The sequence below is a fragment of the Theropithecus gelada genome, chromosome 9, assembly GCF_003255815.1.
Source record: "Theropithecus gelada isolate Dixy chromosome 9, Tgel_1.0, whole genome shotgun sequence".
Lineage (NCBI taxonomy): Eukaryota > Metazoa > Chordata > Mammalia > Primates > Cercopithecidae > Theropithecus > Theropithecus gelada.
In genome coordinates this window covers 120,371,828-120,397,536 of record NC_037677.1, presented here as the reverse complement: position 1 = coordinate 120,397,536, position 25,709 = coordinate 120,371,828, and the positions used below count along the sequence as shown (strand labels likewise).

Genomic DNA, 25,709 nt, shown 5'->3' with positions numbered 1-25,709 from the left:
AAAAAAAAAAAAAAAAAAAGGAAGAAAAAAGATACGTGAGAAATAAATTTCTGTTGTTTATAATCTGGTACAGCAATTTGAATAGACTAAGACAAGTACTAAGTACCAAATGAAAAGGCAGTATTTTGCAGTGCCACCTGTCTGTTAGATATCAAGTATCCATATATGCCTGGCTTTGTTTTCAGGCTCACTAATCTTTGTCATTAATGCATTTTTCTACCCATGCTTGAAATATCTCACTTTCTTAATTACCGTAGGTTTATAACAAATCTTGACATCTGGTAGAACAGGACCCATTCTTCTTTAAAAGTTGTGTTTATTCTTGACCCATTATGTGTACTTGTAAACACACACACACACATTTACATCATGTAGTCAAGGTCTACAAAAATGCTCTTGGAAGTTTGATTTAGATTTGCATTGATTTTACAAATCAATTTGGGAGAATGAACACATTTACAACATTGACTCTTCTAATCCATGAACATGGTATATCTCTCCACATATTAGACCTTCTTTAATATCTCTCATAGAAGTTTATCTCTAGAGGTCTTATATATCTTTTAATAGATTTACCCTTTGATACTTGCTATTCTGTGATACCTTTAATTTCAATTTTCTACTCTTTACTGGTAGACTACAGGTGTATAGTTAATTTTTGAATGTTGATTTTTATATTCAGCAATCTTGCCAAACTCTTATTAATTACATATTATTTGATATTTAAGTACAAAATCATGATTTATATGAAATAATGACAATTTTGTTTTTTCCTTTTCAATTTTTATACCTTTATTTTTCTTTACTGTGTTGGCAAAGACCTCCATTCATAAAGAATAGATCTTCCTTGTAGGTTTTAATTCTGCTTTTGTATTTTTAGTTTTCTTGCTATTTGGCCTTATTTAAAATATTTTTCTGTTTATCCTTTTCTTCCGCATTTTTTTTTTTTTTTTTTAAATGGCAAGTAGAGGCCATGACTCTTGGATTATACAAAGGATGAACAGTGTCTGGGTGAAATATTTTCCTAGCTATCACATCAAGTTACTTTCAAGGTCACATTATTTCTCTGAGTGTTTTGGATGGTATACCTCCTTTAACGTTCTTTTGGTGGAATTTTTTGTTCTGCACAGACTGTACATTAGTGTTCATTCTTTATTTATTTTTCAGTGAGGCAAGATTCAGCCAGATTTTCTCCAGGAGGGACAGTCTAAGCCTTTTCTCAGATCTGTAAATGTTGACTAGCTCAAAATGCAGAACCTCCAATACAGCAGAGTTTCCAGTTTCTAGCAGCCTTTTGTCTTTTATATATTTTTGTTCTGAGGTCTCAACTTCAGTCCTCCTTCCTACTTCCAGCCAGTAACCATTACTCCTGCTTCTCCTCAAAGATAACCACCATCGGATACAACTTTTGCCCGTTTTGAACTTAATATTGATAGGATAACACATGGTATGCTCTTTTGTGTCTGACTTCTTTTGCTCAATATGATGTTTGTGAGATTCATCTATGTTGTGTATCGCATAGTTCATTTATTTTTATTGATTTATAGTATTCTAGTGCATGACTATACTGCAGGTTATTCATTCTCTTGTTGATGGGCATTTGGATTGTTTTCAGTTTTTGGCTATTACAGATGGTGCTGTTAGGACTATTCTTGAATAAGTCTTTTGGTGTATATGTGAATGCATTTTTGTTGCATGTATACCTATAAGAATTGCTGGATCATAGTGTATGATTAAGTACTGCTGGAGATTTTTCCAAACTGATTGTACCAGTTAACACTTCTACCAGCAGTGAATGAAAGTTCTAGTTGCTTCACATTCTTACCAGCATTTGATATTGTCAGTCTTTATTTTATTTTATTCATATTGACTGATATCTCATTGTGGTCTTAATTTGCATTTTCCTGATGACTAATGACTAATGCTTACTTACCATTAGGATAACCTCATTTGTGAATACATGCTCAGTTCTTTTGCCTGTTGTTTTTCTTGTTGATTTATAAGAGGGTTTTTGTTTGTTTATTTGTTTTTCTTGAAAATACAATGAATATGAGTCCTGTATCAGATACATGCATAGTGAATATCCCACTTCTTGGCTCACTTTTAACTCTAGTAGAGGTGTCTTTTGAATAACAAATGCTCTTAAATTTAATATAGACCAATCATCAATATTTTCTCTTGTGGTCAGTACTTTTTCCTTTGGGCTAAGAATGTTTTTTGCCCACCCCAAGGTCATGAGATATTTTCATGTTATCCTCTAGTGATAAAGTTTCTTTTTACATGAACATATTTTCATTAAAGTAATCTGATTTAAATAAAAACATTAGGGAAATAATAGTGCAGGTAGTACATGGATGTGGAAAAATTTATGAAGATAATAATTGGCAAGTGCTTGAGGGTTGATAAATGTTCTTTCGAATCAATAATTCCTTTTTTTTGAGCCTTATAAGCAATGTATAAAGAATAGTGTTAGTTTTCCATGATGATGCAGACATAGGGATTATCAGTTATACTGGATCATAATGCAAATTCATTCATTTGGGAACATTGGTTGGGCATTGGGATGAAAACTTGTCATTGCTGCTCTTGAGGCTCACAGCCTGTTCAGGGAGACAGACTAAACTACCACGGTAACAGTGTGGACTTTTCCTAGGAGGTTAGGCTAAAGGCAGGAGTGAGTAGGCTGAGAGGGTTGAGTGCAGGGGAGGAAGTCTTGGGAGGCTTTTCAGATAGAACAGCCCCTGAGCTGGACATTTAAGAAGGAGGTAGGTGATCAGAACCTTTGAGGCTGAGGCTCCAGGTTGACTCCAGATCTCAGCTGCTGTAGCCAGCATGGACTGGAACCTAATTCTTTGAGAGTATCCTCTCTTGGATCCACTGGGGTCTGGGAAAGAAAATCTCTGAGCTTGTGTAACCTCACAGGTAAAAGACCCCAGTCAGGTTTGCAGGGACTCTCTTCTGAGACTGGTTGTCTCAGAAGAATCACCTGGGAACTTCAGACCAGTGGTGGGTTCCTTTGCTGTCCTATTGATCAGTTTCTGGGAGAGGGGTTAGGGCACCTTTCCTTTAAGTTTCTTTGAGATTCTGATGCTCAGTTGGGGTGAGAACTGCTGTCTGGAGGAGCTCAGTGATGAGGGTCTGAAGGATCATCTCTCCCGTGGTGAGTGTTAAACAGCTTTCCAAGGACAACTAGATAAGGCTGAGATTGGCTAAGAGATTTCCCAAGACCCAGAGAGACACCCTGTCCCTCAGGGAAGCCAGTGGTATCTGAGAAAGGCAGAGAGCTACTGCAGACAGATTTTCAGTGCGCTGGGAAGCTGCCTCCACACTTCACTGATCAAAGGGAATGTCAAGTTCAGAAAGGCGAAGGAAAGAATTCTGTTAAGTCGAAGCTACTCCATTTATAGGCGGCAATGAAAGCAAAAGTTCAGGAAGGCTGTTAGCTTGTTCCTGGAAGCGCCCATCATGTCTTGAGGCGATCACAGCAGGCCACAGGGCCTTGGACTCTGAACTCTGCTCTGCCAGCGGGAAACGCCTGTCTTGGCTCCAGCCCTTTTCCTGGTGTGACCCCAAACACCACCAAGCAACTTCATTTGTGTTATGCTCTCGAGTTTTCAAGTCAGACGGAGATGGTGTAAAGATTATGCTTGAGCTTTTATAACTCAGACACCTAATGGCTATTTAACGGTGTTCGGCATCCCTGAGTCTCAGCGACGATAAGCGCCGATGCCCATCTCTTGGGGTCATTGTGCAGATTCAATGACAGGAGTCTCTAGCTGGTCTGTCTCGCAGTAGTTACCTGCAGGTTTTCCTTGGTGCTCCCCAAATCACTACACTTTTAAAATAATTTTCATGACATGACTCCATAACAGCCCCCTACCCCCCAGACAGATTTGGAATACTGAAGGTGGGGTGTTGGGGTCGATGCTAGATTGAGAATTCTTACTTTTATGCTATATTCTGACTGTGCCCTGGAATTTCTGGGCCACAAAGGCCCCCATGATCTTAAATGCAACGGACATTTGCAATTTGTTGAAGAGTTGCTGTGCATAGATGGTAATGTATGGTGGTGACGATGACGATGATGAGGACTAATGAATCTGTGCCAGAGGGCAGATGTCTCTTTGGTAAAGTATCTGTAATGCAGAGACTGCTAGCAAGAGACAGATCTAAGGCAGTGCATGCGTGGGGTGGGGTAGAATGAGGCAGGGGACCCCATGTTCACCTCCCGAGGAATAGAGCATGGGGCTTGGAGATGGCGCCCTGCTCAGCGTGGTGTGTTCTCAGAGAGCCTTTTCTCTTTAAGAGAAAAGCAGATTCATCGTGGATGATTGTCACTCTCCTTTCCTCCAGATTGTGACACATCTCTGATCTCTAATTAATATTTTCCTGAAGTGTTTTCACACTTTTTTCTGTGTTCTCCTCACCCACATGCTTCTCAGGATTAGATCCTTTTTTCTTTCTAGAAGCAACAGAAACTTGATTTAATGGTAAAGGATGAATTTTATTCATTTTAGGGGAGGAACGGGGAGCTCGTCTTGAGGCTGTTGGAACAAATGGGCTCAAGAGTCACTGAGTGATTGACGTTGGAGCCTGCTTCCCTGCAGCCTGGCTGGGAACCCCGGCAGAACACTGCTGAGGGATGAAGAGCTGCCAATGAGTTTCCCACTTATTTCAAGCACTCTTTAAACCTAGTAATTATATCATCAATTGACATTGTAATACAAATATGTTACAGTTCCAACAAAGATTTTTTTAAACTCTCTGATTACAGATATTTAAATTAAGCTTCGAAACCTTGCTTCTCCTCCGTTTTGCTTAGTCACCCATGCAACAGTCGTGTCTTTCTCAGTAATGTTTTCTGAAGGATGGGGAAAAGTCCTAGTCCTTGGAAGTAGTATTGTGATTGACAGTTCCTGGGACCGGGAGCAGATGTTTCTTTGAGAATTTAAAGTCGATGGAATTCTAACCTCTCCTTCTAACTTTGTTATGCTTTTGGAGTTCTTTGGCTGGCAGTGTTCTCTGGGCTCATTTTGCGGGAAGTGCCATGCAGTCCTCAGTGTTTGCTGCACCCGCCGGTCACGTGTCTGGTTGCCTTTGTGTCTATGTTTCTGGGCGCCATGATTCCAGCTGTTCTTTCAGTAAAGGCTTATGGTTATGGTGGGAGTAGGGCACATTTTCTGAATACTCTTGTGTCTGAAAGAGCCCTTAATTACCATGACAATTACTGTGACTATTGACTGTAACTTAGCTGGTAGTGGCTTCCAGATCCCACTTTCTTTTCCTTCAGCCCTTAGAATGCACAGGTTGCTGCTGCAAAGTCTTTGCTATTCTGATGATCACGCTCGGTAATCTCCTGGCAGTCCTAGACAAGCCTGGGACTGTGGCTGGGAGACAGTACTTGTCTTCTTTCTGCCATCTCTCCCTTCCTTTGAGATTTCTGGTTTTGAAGACATGGAGGTTTCCTGGATGCTGGTTCGTTCATGCTGCGGATCTTGTCTGGCTGCTGATTGCCTCAGAGAAGCTGCCTAGGGGTTACAGTGTTAGCAGCAGTTCCCCATGGTGACTGGGGTCCAAAGACCAGGGTGCAGCCCAGAGACTGAAGTGCTGACAATGATGTCACTTCAGGGACCAGGAGTAGCCTTGGGCACTGGCCTAAGGGAGTGGGAGCTGCTGCTTTCTGGTGACTTGTTTGCACTGTGCTCCCTTTGGTCTTTGTCAGCCCAGGGTGCAGCTGAGAGAGGTCTCATCCACTTTTCAAGGCCTCTGCAGGCCTGGGAACTGCAGATGTTTTCAAATGTTTTGCTCTAGCCCCTGTGGCTCTGAGACCTCCAGATCATTCTGCAGGTTGAAGATTCCCCAGCCCTCCTCTCTCCGACGTGGCTCAGCATGCTTTTTAAGTGGTTTCCTCATCCTACATAATTCTCTCCCCACTGTAGTATTGTTCCCCTTAGCCGGAGAACCTGAGGGAGGAGCAGGTCACTTTATTCATTTTAGACATTGAGTAGACCTGTCAAAAATCTCTAGATGGGCCGGGTGCGGTGGCTCACGCCTGTAATCCCAGCACTTTGGGAGGCCAAGGCGGGTGGATCACCTGAGGTCAGCAATTTGAGACCAGCTTGGCCAGCATGGTGAAACTCCATTTTACTAAAAATACAAAAATTAGCCGGGCATGGTTGCGGGCACCTATAATCCCAGCTACTGGGGGGCTGAGGCAGGAGAATTGCTTGAACCTGGGAGGCGGAGGTTGTGGTGAGCCAAAAGTCACACCATTGCACTGCAGCCTGGGTGACAAGAGTGAAAATCCGTCTCAAAAGAAAAGAAAAGAAAGAAAGAAATCTCTTGGATGATGCTCTCAGGGTAGAAAGAAAAGAAGAACAATGAATCAGGTTGAAATATTCTGAAATTCATCAGAGTTAAGTATTAAGTTTGGTGAATATTTCAATATTCTATATTTTGAATTAATTTAGAATCTTTAAAGCAAAAGATAATTTTCCTATCTTTTATTTTCTAGTCCTTTACTTCCTGTTCTTTAGCATAGGAAAACCCTGCCTTTTTCTAAATGTGGAGATTCCTGTGTCAGATGTTCAATATAAGTCTTTAAGATGTTTAATATAAGTCTTTAAGATGTTCAATATAAGTCTTTAAGATGGGCTTGGGAACTTTTCCTGGGATGCTTTATTCTGATATGGGATTTTTGCCTTGTTGATCTTTTTATAAAGGTATGTGGGATAGTGAGCTTGTGCTTAGACTACTTTATTCTTAAACTTCTTTTTAACTTAACAAATGTTATCAAGTGGGGTTTGGTGAAGGGGGGTAACTCCCAGCTGACTCAGTGGGTAGTTTTATGTGAGCCTGCAGGATGCTGTGCTGCGGGGCATGGCGCCCTGCGTTAGGCAGGGTTGCAGTAACATTTGTGAATTGCCCTGATGCTCATGGAAAACAGGGTGAAGTCAGAGTGAGGCAGATGTGGGATGGAAGGAAGGAGAGGAGGCTATCAAAGGGAAAAATAAAGAATGGAAGATTGGTGAAATGAGAACCTTCCAAGTGAAGCTGACATTACTGCTGTGTGCCTGACTGATACTGCAGCCTCTGCCACACGAAAGTGAGGGGACAGAGTGCCGAGGAAGAAGTGGTGACAACCTTGAGGAGATTCTTTTGCAGCAGACTTTGGAAGATGACTGGGTATTTGCTTCAGCTGCAGATTGCAGGCGGATTACTCCAGCTGCCGCATTCACACCTGCCTGAAGGGAGCCACCAGGTTTCTGAGGCCTGCCCGCCACATCAATAGGCCGGTCTCCAGACAAGCAAGTGGTCTGAGTTTAAACTTGTTTTGTTTTTTTTTTTTTTCTTGAGACAGTGTCTCACTCTGTAGCCCAGGCTAGAGTGCAGTGGCATGATCTCAGCTCACTGCAGCCTCCGCCTCCCAGGTTGAAGCGATTCTCCTGCCTCACCCTCCCGAGTAGCTGGGATTACAGGCATGTGCCACCATACCTGGCTAACTTTTATAGTTTTAGTAGAGATGGGGTTTCACCATATTGGCCAGGCTGGTCTCAAAATCCTGACCTCAAGTGATCCACCTGCCTTGGCCTCCCAAAGTGCTGATATTACAGGTGTGAGCCACTGCGCCCAGCCCTGAATGTAAACTTTGTGCATGTCATTGGACGCCAAGTGGTGTAGACGGTGCCTGTGACACCTCATAGCTGAGGTGTGGGCTCAGAAGGTGGATTGTTACAGGGAAGGGGAGGGGCTCTCTTAGGGAATCAGTCTGAGGGTGATGAGCCTGTGCCGCAGCAGGGGAAAGACTGCCCTCGGGGAGGTGGAAAGCAAAGTCCAAACAAGGAAGGAAGGTCTGGACTGAGAGAGAAGAAGAGAAAGAGCAGAACATTGTGTGATGGAAACCAGGGCCATGCGTGGTGTGGGGGTGGAGGAGTGGCTGAAAGGGAGAGACTGCGGGGCCCAGTATAGAAGAAACAGAGAAGAGGCTGAGGAGTCCCAAAGGGCCACAGAGTGACCAGGGCCACTGTGAATGAATGGAGTCAGGAGCAAAAATCCCAGGAAAGGAAGGGAGAGAGGAAGCGGAGATGGAGGTGTTGCCCCTCTTGGGGTTGGCCAGTAGGAGGAGGCAGTTGGAAGAACTGATAACTCAGAAGCTGGACGAGCCTGCTTGAGCTGTGTTCACACTCAGCTCTGGGCAGCAGATGCAGATGCAGATGCCTGTCCCGTGCCCCATGTCGGTCTGGATTTGGCATCCCCTTGTTTTGCTAACAGCACCCTGATCCCAGTGGGCAGCCAGGGGACCAGGCGAGTCAGGCCCTCTCTGGAGGCACGCTTGAGGTTGAGTGGAAACTCAGAGGTGTGATAGCAGGTGGACAGTGCCATTGGAATCCACTGTTCTGCTGCCTAGATGACGGGAGCTCTGTGCCTTTCCACCCGCATGTGTCCTGTGTCCCGCCTCTGTTCTCACTTTCTGCCATCCCTGTCATTTCTCTAGGGACTTCCCTTCCTGTCTAAGTTGGCTGTGGTTGGTTTCTTACAACCAAAGGGCCGTCGCTCACCCACGCGGATCAGGAACGCTGTCTTTGCCTTTCAAGGACTTTGTGTGTTCTCTGTGTGGAATCTCTAGCTTCTTTGTAAGTGGCACGGGCAATGGAGAAGGCTTCCAAACCAAACTAATGGCTCTAAAAATAGCATCTTCTAATAAGGACAAAAAATCCCAGTGTCAGAGCATTGGGTTCCTGTAAGACCACATTTGCGAGCAGACCAAGTTCGTGTGTGTTTATCTGGGCTCCTCCCGCAAAGTCATCATCTGTGCTGTGGGTGGAGGGAGTGAAGTTATTGGCTTCGCCATGACACCATCACAGGAGTGGACAAGAGTGGCTGTTAGATGTGGCAGCTGCCGGCACTGCTGGCTGCGGGAAACTCAGCCTGTGAGAGGGCAGGCATTGCACTTTTCAGTTGCTATTAGATGTGCATCCATGAAACACCTCACTTGTGGGCACTTTCTTTTCACCCCTTCTGTATCTTGGCAAGAGGATGTGACAGAGCTTCTGTCTATTGACAGAAAAGCAATTTTGATGGATATGTAATTTTAGTCAGGTACTTCCTTTTCTGAATTAAAATACTCACATGCATAGGAGTCGTTGTCTTTTTCTGGAAGAAATGTTTTGAATAGCAATTATTGTTGCTTTATTGAGCTGGTACATGATCTATATATGTCTGCCTGTCCATCTGGTGGGCTATCTGTCCATCTGTCTGTCTCTTACTTTGACTGTATAAATGACATAAATAAAGGTGGCTTTGCTGAAGGAAGTCCATAGAATTTACTGCCTGCTCTGTCTTCTGCCACCAAGGAAGAAGCTGGTGGATGGGAAGACTTTCAACATGGCAGTGAAATAGGTTCGTAAGATGACAGCAGATCCTTTTGGTGTTTCTGGTGCTTGGTTATGTGGGACTGTTGTGGGTATGTATTGAGCACCAGGATGTGGAGGGACAGGACCTGTGCCTGGTTCCCCCCATCACGGTCTGAAACTCCCCAGGTCCCTTGAACCCTGAAACCATAGCTGGCAGAGTAAAGATAAATAGAGGCTATTCCCAGGCCACCAGGAATCGCCTGATAGAACCTGCTGCCTAGCCAGCTTGGTGTCACAGTCTGTTGGTGGGGTCTCTCTCTCAGTGGGTGGGGTCTCTTGGTGGGCAGGGTCTCTCAGGACAGACTGGTTATTCCTGAGAAAGCTGACTGTGTCTAAGGCAGGACAGGCTGAGACCAGGTGATGGGGAAAAGAGCAAGGAGTGAGCAGGAGACGAGGATAAGAATGGGGCACCGAGGGGCAGCAGCCCCAGCTTAGGGAACCCAAGAGCTTGAGCCAGAGCCCAGGCTCCTGGGGCCAGGCTGCAGGATGTCCTGGAGTCCAGCCTCTCAGAAGGGACAGGAGTGTAATGGGTCAGTGGTCTTGACTCTCAGAGCTTGCCCTGGATTCTGACGAGGCCCTCTGGTGGATACCAGTGACCGCTGGGGACTGTGAACTCCAAGAGGAGAGTGGCATTTGACAGAAAGGGCCCATTGTCCTGAGGTGAGAGTGGAGGGCACGGGCCCAGGCTCCCAGCTGTCTCAGAGAGTGACGGGGTGTGGGATTATAACCTGGACTCAGGGGCCAAGCTACGGAGGTGCCAGACCATGAGAGGGGCAGGGTGGGGCTGCTGGGACAACATGAGAAGGTTCTGTGAGGAGGCAGGGCTGTTGGAGGCGCAGCAGTGAGGATTTCTGAGTATGTAGTGTGAGGATTAACCTTGCTGGTCAGCCACTTGAAGTCCATTTCTAGTAGGCAGGATGGAGAATGACTCTATGAACATGCGGGACCCAGGAAATACCACCACATGGGTCAGATTCATGTCCTTCAGGCCTGGAAGGTGTGAGGGCCCTGGGGAGGGAAGGGGCATGGTAACCAGGTTTTCCTCTGTGAGGTCAGCCTCAGATAGTTGGCATGCCTGCTGCACAAACGCCCTCAATGCGGGGCCCCCCAGTTCATTGTGTGGCCCCCACTCGCTGCATGGCCTTTCGCATTCACTGTGTGCACCCTTCTGCCTTCACTAAACGCTCCTCCACTCACTGTGGTGGGCGTGGGGGCAAACAGCAGCCCAGGGGTCAGGAGACCCATTCTGGATGCTGCTGTAAACACTGTCATTCTTAAAGACAATGGGCTAGGCTGGGATGATCAAGCACTGGTGTTTTATTCCAGGGGCAAATGGTGTTTACTAGTCGTGCTCCACATTATCCATTTTGCAGAGAATGGAAAACAATAGACTTTTTTTTCTACTTATATTCCTCTGCTCATTAGCATGCACAGTATAAAGGCCAGAGTTGCTGAAGCAAAATCAGCAGGTTCTGATTAATTTGCAGAGCTCCAGTGATGCTTCCTGACTGAGTCACGTTGGGGAAGGATCCTTAATTGGGAACAGCCTCAGACAGTAGCATGGACAGCAAAAAAGAAGGAATATCAGAGCAAAAACACCCCTAAAGCAAATGCCAACAAGAAAGAACATAGGCTTAATGTTGACAGTTCAATCAACCGTGTCTGGAAAGACCGGGCATGCCTGTGGGTGGCAGTTCAGGGGAAAATGGAAAAGCACGCGGCCAGATTTAGAAAATAAGAAACTCATCCCTTTCAGCATCTGTCCTTGTTTTTAACAAGCATTGTCCTTTCCAGGTTGCCCACCTCTTGGTCTGGAAACCTTAAAAATCACAGACTTCCAGCTCCATGCCTCCACGGTGAAGCGCTATGGCCTGGGCGCACATCGAGGGAGACTCAACATCCAGGTACCTGGCCCTGTGGTTGTAAGGATTTTGACCGCCTTGTTTATTGCTCTGGTTCCTTGAGCTTGGGTCAGGCAATGCCCAGGATTTAAAATGCATTAGCCTGAATTCTCACAGTAAGAAAGGATATTGCTGAATGATCCTAATTTTACAGTGAGAGCTCTGAGACTCAGGGAGGCAATGTCTTCTCCAACGACTGTCGTGAGTAAAAGTGAGACCACCAGTACCTGGACCCAGGTTGTTCCTTTTCCGCCTTTTGAACACTTCTCTTCCACATGCTGTTGGTCTGGAAAGGACAGGAGGAGAAGGTGGAATGCCTGGGGCATGGCGGGGCAGAGCCGTGGCACATGAGGCAGTGGCATTTGTCTTCCCTTGCCTCCCTGCCAATGCTTCTTGTCTCTGCCACACACACATCTTCTAGGCTTTCCTGTGGCTCCCTCCATTGCGTTCCCCCAGGTCAAGCCCCAGGCTCCTGGGGCCATGCACATTCTGGCTGGTCTCCCTCTTGGAGGCTCAAGAGCCTTTCTTAACTTGGGCCTCAAGAGTGTCAGGCCTCCCTCTCTGTCAGTCCCATCAGTCCAAGGTCTTGCTCCAGGAAAGTGAGCTCCTCCCTGCACACTCTACATGCCATGCAATTCTTGACTCCAGACCCTTTCTGTAGCAGGTTCCCCTGCCAGAAACTTCTACTGCCCAACCATGCCCCACTCACATGAATCCCACCTGATCCATGCGTGAGATTCCTATTGCTGTTGTGACAAATAAATGTAGCCTCTTCCCACAAATGTATTCTCTTACGATTCTGGAGGACAGACGTCTCACTGGGCTAAGTCAAGGTGTGCAGGGCTGTGCTCCTTTCTGGAGACTGTAGGGAGAATCAATTTTCTTCCCCTTGTCAGTCTTGAGAAGTTGCCCTGTTCCTTGCTAGTGGCTCTTTCCTTCTTCAGAGTCAGCAAAGGCAGGTGGAGTCTTCATGTGACCATCTCTCTGGTTCTCTGTTCTGATTTCTTGTTCCCCTTTTGAGGATCCTTGAGATTACACTGGGCCCACCTGCATAGCCTGGGATCATCTCCCTTCCTCAAGCAACCTTCATTCCATCTGTGACCCTCATTCCTCTCTGCGGTGTAATCTAATATATGTGCAGGTTCTGCGGGTTAGAGTGTGGCCATCTTTGGGTAGGGAGTTATTCTGCTGTCCCATCCCCAGGGCCTTTTTTCCTGCCCCACCTCCTGCCGATCTGTTCTTTCTCAGCTTAGCACTTGATCTCTGCCGTCCCGTGTGGCTCTCTAATGGCACCGTATTCTAGTTTTCTTTCTAGAGCTCTTCTGTGTGGGGAGTAGTTTCCAAGTCCCTTTGCACATGCACCATCTCTGGTCTAGGGAAGGAGGAGGTTCTTTCCCCATGGTCCTGAGGGCCATCAAGGGTGCACTCAAAGCTAATGGCTTCCAAGTGGCAGAGCGGACCCCTCACTCCCCCAACAATCTGTATAAATGTGCAAGGGGCTGCTGCTGTGCTGGGAACTGTGTACAAACAGATAAGGTTCCTTCCCAGGAGCTCATGGGACTGGGGACATCTGAGCCAAGCTCTGACTCCAAGCTTTGCTGTTTCTCCAACTCCACCCCTCAGACTGCACCGCATCAAACAGACTTTCGAACTGTTTAACCTCCGCCACTTTTTAGTTCAGAGGAATTCAGGTAGAACATTTGTAGAACTAACTTTAATGAGATCCGAAGGTTGGTTTATAAATACTCGTGTAAAAAAAGAATAATAACTATTAAGAAATATTTGGATGTGCACAACTGTCAACTGCAAACAAATCTCTTATGTTTTGTGAGAGGATGAACACATGAGCCCTCAAAGCTTGAGCCGGAGCTAAGTTCATGTTCACACAGCGCCTCCAGTACCCTAGAAGGGGATCCAGTCCTCTGAGGAAATAACGGTCAGGCCCAAGCAGGGTGTGTGCAGCCTGTTTTGTGCATTCATCAGGGGAGATGTCATCTGATGCTTTGCATGCTTTCACTATAATTGAAATTATCTTTTGAAAAAGAGAAAGTGTCCATGTTTATTTGTGCTTTTGGTAAAAAATTAAAAGGTCCTGTTAATCCTAAATGTGTTGGGGTTGAATGGGAAGGTTGGGGGGCATGGTGTCTGTGTCCCTTCAGTTGGGAATTCCACCGGCAGAGTGCCAAGCAGGGTGTGCCAATGAGACGTTGTAGGCAGGCATGCTGAGTGCAGACCTTGGCCTTGACATTTCTAGATTGGGGGCCTTTGGAACAATGATCTCATGTCTCTGAGGCTCAGTTGCCTCATCAGAAAGACGAGAGTCCTGATCACTCACAGGGTTCCTTGAGTGGTGACCTTAGGTGACTTCTGATTTTAAAACATTCCCTGGATCATCTCCTTCCTCTGTTGAAAGGCTCTGGTGGCTTCTACTTACCATATGAGGAAAGTCCCAGGTTGGCCCTGGGTGACTGGGTCCCTCTCTGAACCTTCATTTACTTATTTCCTTGGGTTTTATCTGTCCCTTCCTTGTGAGTAAGCCCCATGTTAGATGTGGCCTTGTTTCTCCTGCTTGCCCAGCCCCTGGTGTGCAGAATAGCACCTGCAACATGGGAGGTGCACCGAGGACATGCATGGAGACCTGGCTCAGGTGCAGATGGTGTTTATTCACTGACCTGCCTTTGCTGGGCTGCACAGGAGCCTCGCTGTGGATGGGGTGTCCAGCAGGGAGCAGCTGGCGAGGCTGTCCTCACTTCATCTTCCTGGCTTCAGGTAGTCCTTCACCCATGGGAGGCCCACCCCAGGCAGACGCCAGGCTCCCCTCGGTGAACGCGTTGACTGAGCGCACTCCCCTGCCTGTGGTCGGGGTGAAAAGGAGGCCATGTATGGGAATCACATCAGTGCGAGTTGTCTTTATGGGTTTTTCTTTCTTCAGTGGTGTCTTATTTACCCTGATGCCTTCTCACAGGAAAGTCTCCGTACCTGCTCTTAGACTGGGAAGTTGCTGCTTTAACAGCCAAATCTTGGCCTGCCATCCCCAGCCTCTGGCTCTGACCCCAGTCAGGTACCTGGTGTCAACCCCAGAGAGGGCAGCGTCACTTGCAGTGTGTGTCTGTGGGCTTCGACATACAGCCCCAGTCCCCCATGGGAAGCTCACCAGGCTAAATCGAGGTGTCAGCAGGGCTGTGCTCCTGTGCCTGCTGGTGACACAGGGAAATGGGGACGAGGTCAGCCCACTTTTGTGGTTTGTGTCTTCCAGAGCCAGTGCCACATGCAGTGTGATTCCACTGTCACAGGTGCATAATTAAAGTCAGTGTGCTCCAAAAATACATCTCCCCACACAGAACGGTTTGAAATGCAGTTTAAAAATAACCACATCTTGTCTCACATACGAGTATTTTGTAGGCGTGTTGAGCTAATGGGATTTTGTGATCGAGAAACACCAAGATGTCAGAATTAGAAACTGTGTTTAATACCCTAGTGCAGGCTGTGAGGTGGTTTAGCCCAGCGCTGTGCCAGCCCAGGACTCTATAGGCGCAGATGTGGCTGTGGTCCAGGCTGGAAGGCATGGGGCTCACAGGCTGGGATGCTGGTGCTGGTCACTGCTGACCAGCCGTGTGGCCTTGGGTGAGATGCCCTCATTCTCCGAGGTTCAGTGTCATCATCAGAAAGGTGCAGATCCCACTGCTGGCTCTGCCTCCTTCATGGTATTGTGAGGTTCAAAAGGAGTAAAGAAAGAGAATTGCCTTTGGCATTTCTCAAATGCATATTCTTACCCATTAGCATTCAATCTTGCAGCAGACCATTGTGAGGTGCCTGCTATGTGATGGGCACAGAAAGGGCCACGACAAAAGGCCCTAGGAATTCTCTGCCTTCAAGATGCTTCAGTCTCTAGCAAAGGGAGAGTGGGCATCAGCTCCAAGCATTATTGGCACAGTGCTAAGTGCCTTATGTGCGTGATTTCATTTATTCCTCCAACATGGAAGACAGTCCTGTTATTATTACCTCTGCCTTATAGAAAACAGACACAGGGAGCATGGAGTGACTCAGTGCACATTTCCCAGGAGAGGCAGATTAAGAATCCAGGCAGCTTTAAACCTTAAGTTGTTGATCCTAATGATGCCATAAAACTGCCTCCCAAGTCAACAGATAGAAGTGGTGTAGGTTCGACAGCTGGAATAGTGATCGAACTGTGTACATCTCTCTTTTCTGACAACTGTCTCACATTGATTTATTCATGGGCACCCTTGCCAAATGCTGAGCCGCTTGCAGAAAATGTGACTCTTGCATTTTTGGGTATTCCCCACCCCGTGTGAGCACGGCGTCTGCACATATGGATGCGCTGAATCAACAAAGCTTCCCTGGAGTGGCTGCAGTGCTTAAGGGAGCTTGAGCAGGAGAAGCCTAGCAGGAGGCCGGGCAGGCTGGTCTGCTGTCACATGTGTTTTTCTAGTACATATTTGCCCTGTGTGGTTGGCAGATACAGGGATGATGTCATTATGACACAGAAAAGCAGCATTGGTTCATGTGCAACTTTTGTCAGTCTATGAATGGTCTGTGGGACCGAGTATCAGCACCTGGCCACAGAGTACCCTGTCACGGGTGAGTGTGGAGTCTATGAATGGTCTGTGGGACTGAGCACCAGCACCTGACCACAGAGTGCACTGTCACGGGTGAGTGTGGAGTCTATGAATGGTCTGTGGGATTGAGCACCAGCACCTGACCACAGAGTGCACTGTCACGGGTGAGTGTGGAGTCTATGAGTGGTCCGTGGGACCGAGCACCAGCACCTGACCACAGACACTGTCACAGGTGAGCGTGGAAGCTGCAGAGTCCTGTGCGTGGTGCCCTGTGCCTCCTGTTCCTCTGTGTCGGTGGGGCCTGTTCTGGTGCATTGCTCAGGTCCCTTCCCCATTTTGCCCCAGCCTTCAACTCAGCAGCTCAGCTGCCTTCCATTTGCTGACATCATCTGCCTCCCTGCTTGTTTCCTTTTCAGATCAAATCCTGTAATTACAGCTGTATTTAAACACTGTTTTGAGCAACTCAACGTGCCTTCTTAACTGTGCTAATGTGTTTTTAGAATTAATTTTTTTCAGTCTTGTGCTTCCAGACCTGTATAGATTTTGAATGGGCTGGCTGGTGAGCTGGGTTTTAGACTGGGAGCTTTTACTGGAATGGATTTGCCATGTTACCGCAGAAATACCTGTCTCTTTTTCCGTCATTGTAAGCAGAAGACTGAAAGAGTACTTATAACTTAATACTTCCTTTTTTCCAAGTAGTATTTTACTTTTGTTAACTTAATAATATAAGGTTAGAGAAAAAACCCAACATTTACATTTTATCACTACATTGGGACAAGATAGACTTTCCAGGAATTCAAGGAAGACATCCAGTTCAGCCCCTCACCTATGATTAGTCTTCCTGTATGCCCAGGACCCTTTTATACTAACTCATTTGCGAGGCTGTGATCTCATTTAGAAACAGTCACTGGTTTCTTCCATTCTGGGAACAACTACAGACAGATTGGAAATTAACATCCTGAGTCTCCAAGAGAACATGTTGACAATGACCTCTAAAATCAAGCCCAGGGCCAGGCACGGTGGCTCATGCCTGTAACCCAAGTACTTTGGGAGGCCAAGGCGGGCAGATCACCTGAGATCGGGAATTTGAGACCAGCCTGGCTAACATGGCAAAACCCCGTCTCAACTAAAAATACGAAAATTAGCCGGGCATGGTGGTGCATGCCTGTAATCCCAGATATTTGGGAGGCTGAGGCAGGAGAATCACTTGAACCTGGGAGGTGGAGGTTGCAGTGAGCCAAGATCGTGTCACTGCACTCCAGCCTGGGTGAGAGGATGAGACTCTGTCAAACAAAACAAAACAAAACAAAACAAAACAAAACAAAAACATGCTTAGATCCTTTGCCTGTAGTTAGTTAGTTAGTCTTAGGAAGTGACCCTATATTCAGGTGGGTCATCTGATGGCAGCTCATCACCTGCCCCACCCCCAAAGAATCCTCCTTTGAGGACCCTAAGATATTTTCCCTGGGTCATAAACTAAGGAAGGGGGTTCAGGGACAGCAGCCCTGCCGAAGTGACTTATTGCACCACTCTTATTATTTTGGATATTTTCTTAGCTGGCAAGCCTTGAACAGATTGCAGTAGTAAGTACTGCCACATCAGAGGGCTGGCTTTCAACCTCATTCTCAAGAATTTAAATTACAGTAAGTCAGGATCTGATGTGTGATCAGAAGAAATGAAACACCAAGTGTGTGGTTGGGACTCATGATGTCACCACAATTTCTGCCTATAACTGAGGATGTAAAAAAGTTGGTGCTCAGATCAGAGCTTGGAAGAAACAGCTGATGTTTTGAGGTCACAAGGAAAAGCATAACACGCTGCCTACACAGCTCTGGGTGTCTTTGTGATAGTCTGGTCACAGTCGTTTGGCACTCTGTGGACCAGGTCTTGTCTCACCCATGTTAGAAATGACTGAGAGTTTGGTCCCCTAGAGAGAGAGGCTCGCCTCTTGTAGCTCTTCCATGAGAAATGTCTGGCCATAATAATAGTGTCTGTCAGGGCCATTTCCCCAGCACCACTGGAAGGAATCATGAGTCCTCTCCTCAGTCATTTCCTTAAAAAAATTCTATGGAGCACCTTGATGCCAATATTAGAATCTAATTCCAGCATTCGCATCCCCTTTTTACCTAAAATGAGGTGGGATACTTGGAAGCAGCCACTGCCCTTGGCTTCATATGTACCCCTGCACGAAGACATGAATGCAATTTTAGAACATTGAACCAACTGAGTTTTATCCTGTGTGACAGCTCATATTCCAGGGCACGTCCTGTACATGTCTCCCTGTACCTTTTGGCCCCAGTGCTCTTGGGGCCCGACTTTGACCAAAGGTGGAGGCCACATTTCTCCTGGCAGGAAGTCTATGGAGTACCTTAGGCAGCACGATTTTCCCAGATCTCACCCGTGCCCGACCTACACCGGCCCGTGGCTGGGCCCTGCACCTGTGTCTTTGACCCTAAGCCTATCTCTCCCTCCAGGCCTTCCTGATTTTCTGTTTTGTTTGTCTGTTTGTTTTTGTTTTTCCTGGTGTGCAAAACCTTGCTGTGACTCTCAAGTTCTTCTTGGGGGCCATATATGTGCTAAGTGCTGCAGACGCAAAAATAATCACAGTAGACGTAGTTTCCGAGTCAAGGAATGTCATGTTTGTTCTGATAAAGGGATTTTGTTCTACATCTGGCTTCAAGCAAACAGTCTGGGAGACAGTGTTTGGATGCCAAAACCCTGGAATTTGGGGTATTTGGATTTTTATGGGAATAACAGGACTGAATATTTTAAATTGTGACTCCCTTGAAAAAATCAAAATGAGTATCTATTATGATGGTGATGCACTGTTTGTATTTCTCAAGAAGCTTACAGCGTAGACACCAAGCAGGTAGAAGGGCAATGTGACCTCAAAGTAAAAAGGGTCCAAAACCACCAAAGCCTTCTTGACCCATGAACCACAGATTATTAAGGAACCACAGGGTTATCTGGTTCAGATATAGATTCTGTTCTGTTTGCTATGTGCATTTTTCTTTAATATGTTATTAAATTTCATATGTTGTGTCCTTGAAGCACTAACACAGAATGACCTACACATCTGGTTGCCAGGGGACGTGCACATCCAGGAGACGGTCATCCTACCTGTGTACAGTGGGGCAGGTGCCCTGGGGAACCAGCCCCATGAGGCATCACTGGAGAAGGCACAGTGCAGTTACGACTCTGGAGCGGACACACAGGCTCCGGGGGTTGACTGTTGAACAAGCTGAGGGTGCTGGAGCTGGCAGGAAAGGAGCCCTGGGTTTATTTTCAGCCAGAAAACTGAGGTTAGGGTCTCAGGTCTGTACTTAGTAGCTGTGGGATTAGGGCAGGTCACTTAGCTCCTGACTTCAGTTTCCTTATCTCTAAAACAAGTATATATATTTGTTATATAGTTAGCTCCAGGGCCACCCCTGCCTCCCAGCTTGTGCCTTATCTCCCTGACCACTGGCTTGAGTTTCCCCTAGGATCTCCCATGCCCACATCCAGGCAGGTCCCAGAACAGTCTGATTTGAGAGGCATCAGTAGTCACCTGTGTGTCCATTCAGCAGTCATAGCTGCTTCTCCAGTGATGCCTCATGGGGATGGTTCCGCAGGGCACCTGCCCCGTTACACACAGGTCAGATGACCATCTCCTGGACGGGCACGGTTGGGAATCAGGTGTATAGGTCATTCTGTGTTAGTGCTTCAAGGACACAATAAACGCTGTGTAAGCAGAAAAAGCCAGGATAGGGAGAGGGAGGGGAGGAAAAAGGAGAGGAGGAGGGAAGGAAAGAATAACAGAGCAGATTCTTTCTTTTTCTTTTCTTTTCTTTTTTTTTTTTTTTTTTTTTTGAGACTGAGCCTCGCTCTGTCACCCAGGCTGGAGTGTAGTGGTGCAATCTCTGCTCATTGCAACCTCCAGCTCCCGGGTTCAAGCGATTCTGGTGCCTCAGCCTCCTGAGTAGCTGGGATTACAGGCACGCGCCACCACACCCAGCTAATTTTTGTATGTTTAGAAGAGACGGGGTTTCTATGTTGGCCGGGCTGGTCTCGAACTCCTGACCTCAAATGATCCGTCCACCTTGGCCTCCCAAAGTGTTGGGATTACAGGCATGAGCCACTGTGCCTGGCCAGATTATTTCTTTTATTTATTCATTTTATTATAACAACAACACAAAAACACAACACACTCTGGAAACCTTTTATGTACTCAGCACTGTCATAAGAACTGAGGAAACAACCCTGAGGAAAAACAGAAGAGCCCTGAGCACTTAGCAAATATTTACTGGGGGTCTATGATGTGCTGGGCCCTGTTCTAGGTGCTGAGGATGCCTTCATGACCAAAATAAAGATTCTTGCCATCTTGAAGCTTGCGTTCTAGTGCAGGAGGCAAATCAAGGCAGGTGTATTAGTCCATTCTCTCACCGCTATAAAGAAACAGCTGAGACTGGGTAATTCATAAAGAAAAGAGGTTTCATTGGCTCATGGTTCTGCAGGCTGTACAGGAAACAGAGTAGCTTCTGCTTCTGGGGAGGCCTCAGGAAACTTACAGTCATGGCAGAAGGTGACGGGGAGGCAGGCACTACTTTCATGACCCTAGCAGGAGCAAAAGAGTGGGGAGGTGCCATACACATTTAAACAACCAGATCTCATGAGAACTCACTCACTATCCAACACAGTTCTAAGGGGGAGATCCACCCCCATGATCCAATCACCTCCCACCAGGCCCCACCTCCAACCCTGGGAATTACAATTTGATGTGAGATTTGGGCAGGGACACAGATCCAAACCATATCAGCAGGAAATGTAACAAGTCGTAGTGTTTATTATTATAGTATGTTAGAAGGTGGCACATATTGTGGAGAAAAGGGAAACAAAACCAGTGGACAGCTGGTACTGGTAGTCAGGGGGCAGGCTCTGGGGAGGTGGCAGCCGCTTTTCAAGAAGGGGATCAATGGGGAGCCAAGGGGGTGTGAGAAGAGCATTCCGGGCAGAGGGGATGGCTCCAGCAAAGGTCAGGGTTGGAAGCATGCTCAGCATAGCCAAGGGGCAGCAGGAGGCTGGAGTGAGCATCAGGGGAGGAGACATGCACCAGAGGTAGTAGGAGGCCTGCTGGCCCCCTGGAAGGACTTTGACTTTTAACCATGAGCCAATTAGGGGAGCCCTGGAAAGTTCTGGACACAGGAATGACATGCTGTGGCTTACATGTGAAAGGGATCAACCTGGTCGCTGTGCTGACTTTCGGGGAGTAAGCATTGAAGCAGAAGCCTGTTAAGGGGGGTGACTTCAGGCCCTAGACAGGAGATGGTACTGGCTTGAGCCAAGATAGGAGTGATGGAGGAGGTCAGAAGTGGTTGGATTTAGGATATTTTGAAAGTAGGATTTTCTGTTACAGAGCAGATGAGGTTTGAATGAAGGACTCAAGAGAATAGAAGGGAGTTGGGCATGTTCCCTGTGCTTTTTAACCTGCAGCTCTGATAATCTAGTAATCTAATGGGGAGATGAAATTACTGAAAAAAATCCTACCCATGAATGCATAATTACCATCTGTAATGAGTCCTGGGAAGGAGAGGAGCAGGTGCATTCATTCCCTGGGGCTGCCACGACAACATTGTAAGCCCAGACAGGGCAACTGTAAACAACAAGCACTGATTCTCTCACAGTTCTGGAGGCTTGAAATCTGAAATCAAAGTGGCAGCAGGGCATCTCTCCTTCTGAAGTCTCTAGGAAAGGGTCCTTCCTTGCCCTTTCCAGTGTCTGGTGGCCTCAGGTGTTCTGTGGCATCCCTGGGCTGATAAATGCATCACCCCAGTCTCTGCCTCCCTGGTCCTTCAGCCTTCTCCCCATGAGCCTCTACATCATCTGCCCTCTGCCTGTGTGTCTCTGTGTTCAGATTTCCCCTTGTTTAAAGACACAGTCATGCTGGATATGCCCATCCTGCTCTAATCTGACTGCATCTTAACTAAGTGCATCTGTACCAGCCCTATTTTTTTTTTTTTTTTTTTTTTGAGATGGAGTCTTGTTCTGTTGCCCAGGCTGGAGTGCAGTGGTGCGATCTTGACTCACTACAACCTCCACCTCCCGGATTCAAGCAATTCCCCTGCCTCAGCCTCCCGAGTAGCTGGGACTACAGGTGCATGCCACCATGCCCAGCTAATTTTTTGTATTTTTAGTAGAGACTGGGTTTCACTGTGTTAGCCAGGATCGTCTGGATCTCCTGATCTCGTGATCCGCCCGCCTCAGCCTCCCAAAATGCTGGGATTGAGACACGGCGCCTGGTCACCAGCCCTATTTCTAAATAAGGTAACATCCTGAGATTCCAGGAATTAGGGCATGAGCCTATTTTGGAGAAGGAGAAACACAATTCAATACTGTGGTTCTGTATGCCCAGTATACCTGCCTCAGACTAGAACTTGGAGGACTTTCCTGAGGATGGAGTGAGTACTTGGGCTAAATGAAGAAGGATGATAAGTTGAGAGTTTATTGGACAAAGGTAGGCAGAGGGAGAGAAGAACATTCCAGGTCAAAGGGAAGAGTGTGTGCAAAGGCCCTGTGGTGGTAAGGAACATGGTATATTGGAAGGACTGAGACAAAGCTACCCTGTGGTTATGGTGCAATGTCATGGTCAATGGCCATGAGAAAACGAGCTTTCCACCATTAGCCGTCAAGTAAATACAAATCAAAGCCACAATGAGACAGGATACACAGGCACCAAAATGGCTTTGAAAAAAGGATAGTATCAAGTGTTGGCAAAGATGTGGGGCAATGGAAACATTCATACAATGCTGGGAATGTAAAGTAGCACAGCCACTTGGAAACCTGTTTGGCAGTATATAGTCAGTTCTTATCTGGGGGATATGTTCCAAGACTCCCAGTGGATGCTTGAAACTGTGGGTAGTACCAAACGCTCTTAGATGCTAGGCATGGATTTCTTTTTTTTCTCCACAATTTCACAGGTAGAAAATTCATTCTTACTGTAGATCTTAGCATCCTCAGCATACAGTTTTATTTCTTTTTAAAATTAAGTTGAGACCTTTCATCTTTTTCACTTAAAGGAAGCATTTTACTTGTCTCCTGGGCATATCTGAATTACCACTACCAATACCCTTGCATTGTGGGGCCATTATTAAGTAAAACAAAGGTGACTTCAACACAAGCACTGCAATACCAACTCTGATAACCAAGATGGCTGCTAAGTGACTACTGGGCGGCTAAAGTAGTTGGTGTGGATCGCCAAACAAAGGGAGGATTCACATCAAGGTGGAATGGTGAGAAACGGTGTGAGATTTCATCACCCTACCCAGAATGGCACGTGGTTGATAAATTGGTTTTTTCTGGAATTTCCCATTTAATATTTTCAGACTGTGATTGACTTCAGATAACTGAAACTGTGGAAAGAGAGACCACAGATAACAGGAAACTATTGTATTTATTAAAGTTGAACATTCTCATGCACATTGACTTAACAAATTCACTCTCATGCCTAAATGGAAATGTGCTAACATGTGCACAAGAAGACATGAATAGGTGTGTTCATGGCAGCGTTATTTGTAACCCCCAAATAGAAATAATCCACATATATCATAAGTCATTTTTATGTACTACAGTGAAATACTATATGACAGTTAAAAGGACTAAATTACTGCTGCATGCAATTGTCTGGGTGAATCTCCCAGATATAATAAATATTGAGCAGAAGAAACCAGACACAAAGAGTAGTTACAGTAGATTTCATTTGTATAAAGTTTGAAAATAAGAAAACCAGCCAGAGAAGAAAGAAGTCAGAGCAGTGGTTGTGTCTGCGGGAAGTTAATGTCTGGGAAGGGGCACAGGGAGCTTCTGGTGTGCTGCTCGTGGTCCACATCTTGGTCTGGATGTGGTTATGTGGGTACACGCAGTTTGTAAAAATTGAGCTGCACACTTAGGATTTGCACACTTTTCTATATCCATTTTAAAATTAATGAAAACTTTATGAAAAAGCCGCTCTACTAAAGAAGAGAGGTATATTTGATTTAGTCTTTTAAAAGTGAATGTTAGGCCAGGCATGGTAGCTCATGCCTGTAATCCCAGCAACTTGGGAGATCAAAGTAGGTGGATCACCTGAGTTCAGGAGTTCAAGACCAGCCTGACCAAAATGGTGAAACCCTGTCTCTACTAAAACTACAAAAATTAGCCAGATATGGTGACTGGCACCTGTAATCCCAGCTAATGAATCCAGGAGGCCGAGGTTGCAGTGAGCCGAGATTGTGCCATTGCACTCCAGCCTGGGTAACAAGAGTGAAACTCTGTCTCAAAAAAAAAAAGAAGAGTGAATGTTAAGAATATAATAAATGAAATTAGGTGATAAAGGGGAAGGAGGAGAAGCAGCAGGAAGTAGAAATAATGATTTAATCACTGCCCATAGTAGGGAGTTAAGGGGTACTTTCTAAGAAAATATAGAATTAAGTATGTTATGTAAAAGACATAGTTACTAAATCAACCACTAAAACAAAGGTACAGCTCATTAGCATTTTCAGAGGAAATATGCACTTAAAGCAAAAAAAAAAAAAAAAATCAATAGATAAAAATAAAACAAAGCCACAGGAAGCAATAAAAATAGAATATCTAAGAAACGCAGATGATTCATTCAGACAAAGAACATCTGTCAATGGGCTAAATGGACCTAACTCACCTATTAATAGAAGAAAACTGAAATTATACCATAAAGCAAGTTTAATCACAGGTCACAGCAGGAACATACTAAACACAAAGGGAATCATACTTGTGCCCCCAGTGGCTTCCATGTATTGACTGTATTTTCTGTGACAGGCGCTATATAAAATACCTGTAACTGTGACAGTGGTATTATCACATATTTTATTTCTATCCTCATTTTATAGACCAACTGACCTAATTGGGGGTATTTAAATAATGAGCTGTAGAATGAGGACTTGCACTTGGCCTGCATGGGTTTCTGAGTTGTGCTGCCTTCTTGGAGTGCACAGGAGAATATACACAATCTTTATGGGGTCACTGATAAGTGAATTAATAATTGTTTGAGAATTAAACTTGTTCCCTAGATATACAATGTTAATGGCTAAAGCATTTCGCAGATTGTCGTTAAATTGAATTAGAATGTTGATGTGAAAACGTTTGCCTGTTTCTTTTTCAGTTAGTATATTTCTTCATCTTTTCTTCTTTTAAATAGTTAATAAATGGTTTATGGTGTGTTGAATAGATTTTATTTTAAAATATTTTTAATTTTAAACTGTGGATGTTTACTAGTTTCCTTGGCCAATGCAAGGAAATAGTTAAGAAATTGGTTTTGGTTTTAAAAATTGCTTCAAAAACAATGAAGCAAAAACAGTGTTTCTGTGCAGCCTACTTTACTGATGATTAAGGCTGGAATTGGGACAAGGTGCATTGCCAATTTGCAGAAGGATCAGCTGATTGCATCTGGAAAGTTTTATGGGTTTATAGCAGTGGTTTATTACAGAGGTTTATTGAAGACAGACATTCAGACCACATGATGGCCATTTTATGGCAGACTACTTACTTTACTAATCAGATGTCACAGCTAACATTTTTTAGATAACCTCCCCCTGAAAAGGCATTAACTTGCTGATAATCTACAGTTTCAACTATTGCTTCTAAATTTTTTTTCTCAAAAATATTTAAAAATAACTATCAGTTTATCCTGTTTCTGTCCAAATAGCCCTGGGATATGTCTGCAGAGAGGCAGCTGTACGTCAATTATCCTGGAATTGCTAAATAGTTACATTCACTTGGATATGACTTTTTATTTGCTTCCAGATGTTTCTGTGTAGAGGCAGTCCATGATT

General features: G+C 45.6%; 1 protein-coding gene across 1 annotated transcript in view; it reads left to right on the top strand.

Annotated features, from left to right (window-relative positions):
• The window catches only part of CPXM2 (carboxypeptidase X, M14 family member 2), a 145,291-nt gene that overhangs the window by 17,854 nt on the left and 101,728 nt on the right, over positions 1 to 25,709 (top strand). Inside the window, exon 3 of the mRNA XM_025397641.1 lies at positions 11,208 to 11,317. Coding sequence (XP_025253426.1) covers positions 11,208 to 11,317 — 110 coding nt within the window. The remainder of the gene's footprint in view (positions 1 to 11,207; positions 11,318 to 25,709) is intronic.